General features: G+C 39.7%; 1 protein-coding gene across 1 annotated transcript in view; it reads right to left on the reverse strand.

The window, feature by feature from the left end:
* Positions 1-11,503, reverse strand: part of LOC103198537 (poly [ADP-ribose] polymerase tankyrase-1) — a 326,026-nt gene that overhangs the window by 5,395 nt on the left and 309,128 nt on the right. The window contains exons 26-27 of the mRNA XM_007942708.2: positions 10,774-10,960; positions 7,173-7,329 (exon numbers count right to left, since the gene is read on the reverse strand). Coding sequence (XP_007940899.1) covers positions 7,173-7,329; positions 10,774-10,960 — 344 coding nt within the window. The remainder of the gene's footprint in view (positions 1-7,172; positions 7,330-10,773; positions 10,961-11,503) is intronic.

An 11,503-nucleotide genomic window follows, 5' to 3' on the forward strand; every position in this document is an offset into this window, starting at 1 on the left:
ATGGAAGGAAACTTTCTTTGTTGGTTACCAGGGGTGGGAGGGGAGGGAACAATGCATAAAACAAAACAAAACAAAACAAAGATTATACAAAAAGACAAGGCAAATGTATAGACAATGTTATTAGTGTTTTTACCAGGAGCAGGAGAAAGGAAGAAAAGGTGGGTTAAAGGTGATGGCAATATAGCATTGACTGAGGATATGGTTGCACAGCTGACCACTATAATTGCTAGTAATAAGTTGAACACCTGTAAAAAGTTGAATTTGCAAAAACTGTGTGATAGATATATTTACAACAGTAACAAAATGAGTAGCTCCTTATGCACAACCAAAAACCTTATGGGATTTGGTTTCTTGGACTATAAGTTTAGGGTCATGGTTTCATGGGTTATTAGACCAGTTAACTGGTCTAATATTGTTTAGTTTTTCTGTTACACCTCCTAATTTGATGTGTAGTGCCTGGGGTCTTAAAAGTTTGCAGGCATCCATCCAAGGCACCACATCTGGTCTCTATTCACCTAGAGTAACAGAGGAAGGAGGAGAATCAGGAACAGAAGGAAGATATGGAATATGTGGCTAATTGTGTCCATGTATAACTGCCTCCTTTGCCATGAGACTAGAAGAACCGTATGGTGCCTGGCTACCATTACTGAACATTTTGATTGAAGATTCCACTGAAGAATGCTGATCAAAAGAGGAAAATGTTAAACAGAATTTCAAGGTCTCATGGACTCTGAAACCATTGCCCTGAGATACACTGAAAACATCCCTTGAGTCTTCTTAAAATCAGTTGTTTATAGCTTAACTAGTAAAAAAAATTTCTGCCTTGAACATTATGCTGTTTTAAGAACTATCTAAATGGAATCAAATTCACAACAGCAACTAGAAAGATTAGATAGGAACCTAAGGAGATAGCGAATTTATTTAATGAGTGAGGTACAACTTAGAAAAGGAGGGTGAGAATGCTCAACTCATCATCAATGTCATTAAATTCTATACACAGAAATTGAACTGACGTGCATGCATATTCTCAACAACAAAAAATAAATTAAAAAAAGAAATAGAAATCACAAATCATCTCACCACCCAAAGATAACTACTTTAAATTTTGGTTGATTCTTTGCTTAATATATACTATATATAAATGCATTGTTTTAATCACACACATATGAATCTACTAAAATTCATTGAATCATTTTCCCTTTTTTTGAATATCTGCTGCTGCTGTTGTTGTCAGGTGCCATCGAGTTGTCTCCGACTCATAGCAACCCCATGCACAGCAGAATGAAACACTGCCTTGTCATAAGCCAGCTCCCTGATGCTTGCTATACTTGAGCCCATCGCTGCTGACACCGTGTCAATCCATCTTGTTAAGGGTCTTCCTCTCTTTCGTCGACCCTCTACCTTACCAAGCATGACATCCTTCTCCAGGGAATGGTGCCTTCTGACAACATGACCCAAGTATGTGAGATGAAGTCTGGCCATTCTCTCCTCCAAGGAGCATTCTGGCTGCACTTCCTCCAGCACAGACCTGTTAGTTCTTTTAGCAGCCCATGGTACTTTCAGCATTCTTCCCCAGCACCATAGCTCAAAAGCATCAACTCTTCTTCGGTCCTCCTTATTCATTGTCCAGCTCTCACATGCATATGAGGCAATTGAAAATACCATGGCTCATGTCAGGCACACCTTAGTCCTCAAGGAGACATCTTTGCTCTTCAGCACTTGAAAGAGGTCCTTTGCAGCCGATTTGCCCAGTGCTATACTTTGTCTGATGTCCTGACTGCTGCTTCCATTGGCGTCAATTGTAGTACCAAGCAATGTGAAGTCTTCAACAATTTCAATTTTTTCTCCATTTATCATAATGCTGCTTATAGATCCAGTTGTGAGGATTTTTGTTTTCTTTATATTGAGATGTAATCCATACTGCAGACTGTAGACTGTAGACTTCAATCTTCATCAGTAAGTGGCTCAAGTCATCCTTACTTTCAGCAAACAAAGTTGTGTCATCAGCGTATTGCAGGTTGTTAATGATTCTTCCTCCAATATCTAGGATATTCTTCCTTGAATATCTAGGTTGTTTAAATTTTTTATTATGATAACGAAGACAGTGATGAACATTCTTATATTCACGTCTTTTTGTGAATATCACTGATTACATCTAATGCAAATTTTTACAAGTGGAATTACCAAGTCAAAATGAAAGCATCTTCTCTTGAAATCCAGAGTTCAGGAATTAAACAGAAAATTTTGATATATTATTTTGTAAACTTTCATTTGGCAAGAACTGAAAATTCATGATAAATTATAAAAATCAAAATGGTACCCAAATCACCTTTACCAAGATCCACCTGTTGTTAAAGTTTTATCTATCTCATTTGGTTCATCATTTGTAGTCCTTCCCCAACCGCTATCTTTCTCTCTCTCTCTCTCTCTCACACACACCCCTACATTTTTTTCCTGAATCAGTTCAGAGTAAGTTGCATACATCATCATGATGCTTTATCCCCACATACACTAGTATTTATTTCCTAAGAATGGGAATACACTATTATATATGTACTTACATAAGTATAGTACTATTATCAACGTAAACTTAAGTTGATACAATATTTTTATCTACCTGCCATCTATATTCCAATATTGTCAGTTTATTTATATTGTCTTTTCCCTTTAGTACTAGGATCCAGTTTAGGGGTAAAGTTTCATTTATTTGTCATGTCTCTTGAGACTCAATCTGGAAAGTTTACACAGCCTTTGTCTTCTATAATATTGACATTAAAAATACCATCTTCCCACATTTTTAAATAGAACACCCCTCAATCTGATTAGCTTGAGGCTAGCCACTCTTGTCAGGAATACTGCATACATGATGTTATGACCTTCTCAGAATATCGTATCTGGAGGTATACTCTATGTCTACCTGTGCCTCATCGGTGATGTTCATTCTGATCATTCAGTCAAGGTACTTTTTCCAACATGTAATTACTGTATTTTTTTCTTATCCTTTGTAATTAATCCTTTTCCTCATCAAAATTATCCCCTAGAGTTAGCATCCTTTTCTTGCCAAATCTATCTTTACTATGTTGACCGTAAAATGGTAATTTTCTAACTCCAGTACTTCTTCCACACTGACTTATCTGCCATTGGCAGGGCCCTTGTTACTGTTGTTAGGTGCTACTGGAGTCAGTTCTGACTCATAGCCGCCCTATGCAGAAAAGAAGGAAACACTGCCTGCTCCTACACCACCCTCACAATTGTTGCTGTATTTGAGCCCACTGTTGCGGTCACTGTGTCAATTAATTTCGTTGAGGGTCTTCCTCTATTTCTTTGACCCTCTACTTTACCAAGCATGGCAATTATCTTGGTTACTTTGTGCTGCTGTAACAGAAAGTACCACAAATGGGATGGCTGTAACAAACAGGAGTTTATTCTCTTACAGTTCGGGAGGCTAGAAGTCCAAGTTCAAAGTGCCAGGCTCCAGGGGCTGGGTGAAAGCCCCTCGACCTTGGGCTTCCACTTTGCCTCTTGCTCCTGGGCCACTGAAACTGGAGGCTTTCTTCACTCAGGCAGCTTCTGGCTACTGAGGTTGACAAACTCAAGGTCACTGGGATAGTTAGAGCTGTGTGTCAACTTGGCTGGACCACAATTCTGTGTGGTTTGAGCTGCTGTGGTGTGGTTGTTCCCATGATGGGATCAGATGACTATGTTCTGAGTGGCCAATCTGTTGAAGGGGAGTTTCCCTAGGGGTGTGGCCTGCTTCCAGTATATCCTAGGACATCCTGGGAAGAGAGACATTCTTCTGTGGATCGGGATTCTGTTGTGCTGCCTACAACTGTCCGTGAGTGAACAGTCCACCATTCAGTCTGGAGATCTTGGATTCGTCATTCGTTGGAGTCAACAGCTGGTGTACTGCCTGTCAGCCTTGAGCTCCTCAGCCTCTGTGGTTGCAAGAGCCAGGAAAAGCCTCCAGCTTGACGTCTGATCCAGGAACTTTGGACTTGCCAGCTTCTGTAAGTGTGCGAGCCATTTTCCGAAGACGAATTTCTCTCTAAATATACCTATATATAAGCTTTACTGGTTTTTGTTTCTCTAGAGAACCCAGTCTAACACAGTCACCAAGTAAAAAGACACAGTCCTGTATTATCAAACCACATAGCAGGCCACTGATTCAAGTCCATTAAGAGTCCCAGGATCAGCAGACAACATGGCAGGCTGCTGAATAATGACTCGGCTACATGCAGCATTCAAGCATGCCAAGAGCTACCAAAACTCCAAACCCAGTGCCATCGAGTCAATTCCTACTCACAGTGAACCCCACTGGGTTTGCAATGTGGCAAATCTTTACAGAAGTAGATCGCCCAACCTTGCTTCCTTTCTGGTTAGCAGTCAGATGCCTTAGTCACTGTACTACCAGAGCTCCTTCCAAAAACTACAGACCATTCCTAAAGCTTCTCATTATATACTGGGAGCAGACCACATCCCTAAGGCAGCTACTTAGCTGCTCACAGTAGATTACACCATGGAGCTGATTACCAGTCTCATCATGGGGAACACTACATCCAGCTGCCCAAGCACTCAAAACCAGGCCCAGGCAAGTTAATACGTAACCTTAACTACCACAATATCCTCCTCCAAGGACTGGTATCTTCTGATAATATGCCCAAAGTATGTAAGACAAGGTCTCACCATGCTTGCTTCTAAGAAGCATTCTAACTGTACTTCTTCCAAGACAGATTTGTTCCCTCTTCTGGCAGTCCATGGTATATACAGTATTCTTTGCCAACACTAGAATTCAAATTAATCTATTCTTCTTTGGTCTTTTTTATCCACTGTCCAGTTTTTGTATGCATATGAGGTGATTGCAAATACCGAGGCTTGGGTCAGGTACACCTTAGCTCTCAATATGACATCTCTGCTTTCTAACACTTTTTTTCTTTTTTTTTTTAAAGTCTTCTGCAGCAGATTTGGCCCCCAGTGCAATATGTTGCTTGACTTCTTGACTGCTGCTTCCATGGACATTGACTGTGGATATAAGAAAAATAAAATCTTTGGTAACGTCAATCTTTTCTCCATTGATTATGATACTGTTTATTGGTCCAGTTGTGAGGATTTTTGTTTATTTTATGCTAGTGTGAAATCCATACTGAAGGCTATAGTTGATGATCTTCATCAGTATGTGCTTCAGGTCCTCTTCAGTTTGGCAAGCAACATTGAGTCATCTGTATATTATAGGTTATTAATGAGTTTTCCTCCAATTTCGATGCCATATTCCTTATATGTAATCCAGCTTCTTGGATTATTTCCTCAGCATATAAAGTAAGTATGAGGAAAGAATACAACCCTGATGCACACCTTTCCTGATTTTAAACCACAAGCAAGAGCCCTATCTCCTATTTATTTATTTTTTATCAATACAGACTTGTAAATTCTTCTTTTTTCAATACTTTAAAATTCATTATTGTACTTATTCTGTTATTTCATATGCTCCCAGTTCTGGCCAGTGGGAACCCCTTGAAGTGGGCTCCACATTCTTGTGATGTGCCCACTTTACTTTTTTTCCAGCACTTCATTACTTTCTGGTATAACAAGATGTTCCAGGCTCACCTTGTACCTATTTTGTCCCAGCTCTGGAATTAGCTGTTTCTCCACAAAGCCTTGATTCCTTTTAGCGGAGAATATTAGAGACCAATTCTTTTCTGAAGAATTGATGCATTTGAAATGCTGTGTTGGTGAAAAATACTGAATGTATCATGGACTGCTAGTAGAATGAACAAATCTGTCTTGAAGGAGTTAACAGATGGAATGCTCCTCAGAAGAGAGAATGGCCAGTCTTCATCTCTCATACTTTGGTCATGTCATCAGAAGGGACCAGTCCCTGGAGAAGGATGATATGCTAGGCAAAGTAGAGGGTCAGAACAAAGGGGAAGACCCTTGATGGAATGGATTGATACAGTGGCTGCAATGAGGGGCTCAAGCATGGCAACAACTGTGAGGATGGCGCAGGACCAGGCAGTCTTTCATTCTGTAGTGCATAAGGTTGCTAAGGCAGAACTGATTCAATGGCAACTAACGAAAACAACATTAGAGACCAAGATGTGGGCTGTAGGTGTATTTATATACATATGCGTACATATGTATTTATGTACCCATATGTACATATATATATGTGTGTACACACACATTTACACATATATATATTAAAATTTTTGAGTATATATTCACATCTCCAATTTCAGTCCATCCCTCCAGGATTCATTCTTGCTTTCCCCTAATTTGCGGGGCTCTTCTACACTGAGAATCCTGACATCAATACATCTGCTCATCTGTTCAGTTGGATAATACACCTAAAAGAGTTTCATTGCTTTACCTATACCACCCCTAATCAGCAGAGCTACTGAAGAGAGTTCAAGATATGATTCCAATTCTTTCTCTTATTCCATAATCAAACCTGCTCAAGACTGAGGGCACAGAGTCAAATATTGTTTTCAAAGGTTACCTGGATTTAGTTTTTTCTTTTTTGCCTTTTCCTTCAGTGTTATGGTTATGGTATTAATTTGAAATTCAATTAGATTCAGACATACTGATTTTTTAAATAAAAACTGATAGGCATTTAGCAGTATTATGGTAATTACGGATTAAGTTAAAAACTCTAGAAAGTTTGCTGACAATTTTATTTTGGAGTCTTAAGTGGTTGGAAGTATTAAATCTACTGAAGCTTCATGAGTCAGAAAGTTATAGTTCTATGTAAATACCATGATCAGAGTTGTAGTGATTTAACGTATATGACCAGCCTGTGGCAAATACATCTGTGAAGAAGATCCATAAATGGCAGCTGCTTTTAGGTCCCCCTGCCCTGTTGTCATAAAACACTGCAAAGTATTAATTTGGAACAGCAGTCCTCTAGACCAGCATGATACTGCAACCTTTAATTCTCAGGTGCCCTCTTGTTCATAGTCGTGCTGCTAGGCTGACAGGTGATTGATGGGTTGGTTCTGTGTGCAAAGTAGATGTCAAAGGATCATTTCATAACTCTATTTTTACTCAAAGTGACTAAGCAATCAGACTATGTGGTAGATATTTCATTAAATATTTCTTCAAAAAAAACTTTTACGTGGTGTCTATGGTCTACGGGCAAGTTTAATTACTTGGTTATGCTTACTTGAAGAGTAACATACCTGTTCTCCTCTGTAGATGACATATTCAGCATATGCAAGCCCATTCACACTTGGTCTACCGATAACTGAATGATGTCCTGGAGGGGCATGAGCCATTTTCATGGTGCTGAATTGCAGAAAGGATTTTCCAAGGGTCACTCTACAGAAAAGCATTTGTCTAAAGAAAATGGAAAGCAGTGCTTTAAAGGAAGCTTTAAATCTGAGATTCTTAATTTTTTTTTAAAAAAATATTTAAGACAGGCAAACTATTTTGTGCATTAATGAGACGGCAGGCATGGCAGCAATGGCTGTGAAGCATCACCTCTCTTGAGGAGGGTCTCTGGATGGCCTCTGGAAGCCAGGCCACAGTGCCCTGCACCCTCTACTCCCTCCTGCTGGTTTAGAGCTAACACCCTCTGTGGCCACAGCCTTTGGGCAGATTCATAGGTGGCACCAAGCCAGCACACATCTGTTCTGGGTTCCCAGGCCCTATGTCACTTCACGTGCATGTGAAAGCAGGACAATGAATAAGGAAGACCGAAGAAGAGTTAATGCCTGTGAATGACGGTGTTTGGAAGAGTGCTGAAAATACGATGGCCTGCCAGAAGAGAGAACAAATCTGTCTTGGACGAAGTGCAGCCAGAATGCTCCTTGGAAGCAAGAATGGCCAGACTCCGTCTCACCTACTTTGATCATGCTGGTTGCCCAACCTTCCTTCCGAGGAATGGCTGCAGAGGCAGCATCCCCAAAATGTGGGAGTCCCTGGAGAAAGATGTCATACTTGGTGAAGTTAGAGGGTCAGCTAAAAACGGGAAGACTCTCAACAAGATAGACTGACACAGTGACAGCAATGACGGCTCAAGTATACCAAGGAGTATGAGAGTGGCACAGGACTGGGCAATGTTTTGTTCTGTTGTCTGTTGTACATGGGGTCACTATGAGTCAGAGCTGACTTAACGGCACCTAACAGCAAGAAAACATTTGGCCTGAGGACCTTCAATTCAAAACCGCTGTGGGGTGGGTGTGTGAGCAGCTTCCCAGCATCACTGCAGGAAGCCCTGAACCTCAGTGACTTGCCAGGCCTGAAGGGCAGAGCAATTCTCCAAGACTTTGAACACAGGGCTTGTAGGTACAATAGTGGAGCTTTAGAGGTGGCTCTGCCTGGAAGCTCTGACTCAGCGTGGAAGGAAGGTGAAATGCTTAAGCCATAGGCCCTCAAATCACACAGCCTGACTTTATCCAGCTCGTCTCCTCCAAGCCTTCTTCTCCACAGAGGAATAATCCATAATTCAATTTGTCACATCAGTAAATCTTAGTTGTTTTTACTTCTACGATCATTTCTAAATTAAAAATAGTAAAAAATTGGACAAATGGATGGTCTGAAAACAGAAAAAAACAAAACAGTAAACAAACAACAAAATCCTCCATTTTTCACATAATGCCAATTTTCACATAACAACCTAGTCTTTGGAACCTAACTTTGTTGGTAAGTGATGAGCTGGTGTATTTGGAAAAGCTTTTTTTTTTTAAGCTTGATGATATTTTGATGACTTTTTTTGGGATGCTGTCTTGGTATCAATGTACTCTCTAGTAGCAACCAGAGGGAAGGGTTTTGATGTGCACCAGAGGAAGGTTTTGAATTCCATTGCCATATTGTGGCTGGGCTACAGGGTCACTAGACTCTGTCCACTTAGCCAGTTGGGTCCACTGCCATAGCTATCATGTCACACAAAGTCTTAACAGGCCTTTGCATCCTGCCTTTTGCTGCCTTTCCAAGGACTTCTCACTGCTGTGGAGGCAGGGGAAGCCACAGGGCCTGCCTAGTCAGCCCATGAGGCTGTAGGCTGCAGATGGCAGGTGTAGAGTACTGCTGGCTTACGCCTGCTTACTGGCTGGCTTTGTGCTGCAGAGGCTGTTGTTGTTGTTGTTATGTGCTGTTGAGTTGGACTTTACTCATAGCAACCCCTTCTTGGGTTTCCGAGGCAGTATCACTACTGAAGTAGATTGCCCAACCTTCCTTCCAAGGAGTGGCTACAGAGGTAGCATCCCCAAAATGTGGGAGTACTGACCCCCTATGGGCACAATTCTGATCAGTGCAAGACAGAAGCCAGGAGATATATTCATTTGTGTCCTCTCACTGATGTATGTTCAGAAAGTAGTTCATACAACCTCTTTGAACATATCTCATGGGCAGAGCAATCAATTGCACATGTTGCAAAGCTGGAGCCAGCCTATTAAAAAGCTGCACTGTATTTGCTCTGCCTCCTCTATCACCTCACTAGTTTTTGGGGCCTCATTCCTGCTTCCTTGTGACTGCAATTGTCAAGCTTTTGCTTCAGACTGTTTTCTAGGAAATTTAGGGTAAAACATAAATGTGTGTCAATTTTTAAGTGATTAATAATGTTTATTTAGGTTCACTTTCATTGGTCATTTAGGTTGACTTTATCTCCATTAGCAGTTAGGTCTGAAGCAACAAAAAGAAACTCTAGCATGCTACATGTTCTTGGGAATTTTTGTGTTAACCACAGACATGTAAATAGAAAGAAGTTTCCTTCTGGACATGTGGCATCCATCTTACAACTGCTGCTAGCTACAGTTTTTTTGTAACATAACTGAGAGAGCTAAGTTTTAAGATCAACAAGTACAGTGGATATATGGTTCCCTTTAAGGATTTAACTAAACCATAAGGTAAGTTATTACCCTGACTTTGCAAAAATAATGCAGCTCATTAATTTAAAGAGAAATGTAAAATAAATCCCAATCTTTGTAAAGTGCAATTATTTCCAATTTTTTCCCGCTGTCAAGGAAGGGAACAATTTTTTCACTGACTTCAGAGATAAACCAAAAAACAAAACAAAACAAAAACCAACAACAACCCATTGCTGTTGTCAATTTAGACTCATAGTGACCCTATGACAGAGTAGAATGGCCCCACAGGGTTTCCAAGGCTATAAATTTTTATGGAAGCAGACTGCCACATCTTTCTCCCACCGAATGGCTGATGGGTTATAATCACCGACCTTTTGGTTCCCAGACGAGCATTTTAACCACTGCACCACCAGGCTCCTACTTCAGAAATAGTATATTATTATTCTTTCCAATTTCCTTATGACTTAAAAAAATCCTATTTAAAAAGTTGATATTCATTTGTTTGCCATTAATTCCAGATTTTGATCTTTTGAAGTTGGCCTTTTCACTCAAGGCTAATTACATATCCTGCCTTAAACCAAATATATCTGTAACAACAAAACATAAGTAAATTAAAGATTTTACTTGTTTATAAAGTTTTGCGCTGTAGTTAAAATGCAAAAAGGGCTAATGGTTCTTTGTTCTATAGAAATAATTCTCAATCTTTTCTTTATCTGATTCCGAAGAAAGGAAAGAGAAAGCCAAGATGGACTGAGTTTCTAACTTATGAGTGGCTGACGTGTATCTGGGTTTTGCCACTGGTATCATTGCTGCTATCATTGTTCCTATTCCGGTAGAGGCTAATCAGAGAACTAGCTTCCCATTCTTATTAGGAAGTAAGACAAGACAACCTGTGACTTCTGTAGATCCTAAGAAACTAATTTGGTTCACCACCTGAAGATGGTAACCATTTTATTAAAGGCAAGATACTCACCTGTGACATACATAACATGACCTATCTTTGTGGGTGGGGCAGCCTGTTCCTCCTCCAATTCCATAAACATACTGGTTGCTTTTAGAAGAGTTTTCAGCAAAATAAATCCCAGCTCCAAACATTCCTCCTATGTATGCATGTCGCTCATCAAACCCTTTGTGAATAATGGCATTAATGAAGGGTGAACCTAAAAATATAAAGATAGAAATATTAATTTGTGAACACTTTACCAGAATCTCAATAGCTGCATACTAGTTATACTTAGCATTTTATGAAAAGTTTATTTTATAAGCTGGTTTATTATACATAAATTATTATAATGTATCAGTGTTTGCCAAGCAAGGATGCCATATGGATTTTGAAGATGGCATGAGATTTTAGACAGGAAAGTACAATGTGACTTTGAAAATACGAAGTTTATGTCCAATCGTACTTATGTCAGCATAGATAATCTGATAAATCAAAACAAACATAATAAACTACAATAAAAGTATTTTATTATCCAGATGGCTACTTGCAATTTAACTTCTAAAACAATGTTAGATAAATTATTTTTATTGACCATGTCTGGGAAAGCCTGTACTAACATGTAATGCTTTAGAACGAGGCTGTTTGTTGGTTATTGCAAAGCAGATTCTGACATGGCAATACTATCTGTGCAGAGTAAAACAAGACTTGTATTCTAAGGAGCCAGTGGTTGGGGTTTGAACCACCAAACTTTTTTTTTTTT

This window comes from Orycteropus afer, unplaced genomic scaffold, assembly GCF_000298275.1.
Source record: "Orycteropus afer afer isolate SDZICR_OR568_19922 unplaced genomic scaffold, OryAfe1.0 scaffold00095, whole genome shotgun sequence".
NCBI lineage: Eukaryota > Metazoa > Chordata > Mammalia > Tubulidentata > Orycteropodidae > Orycteropus > Orycteropus afer.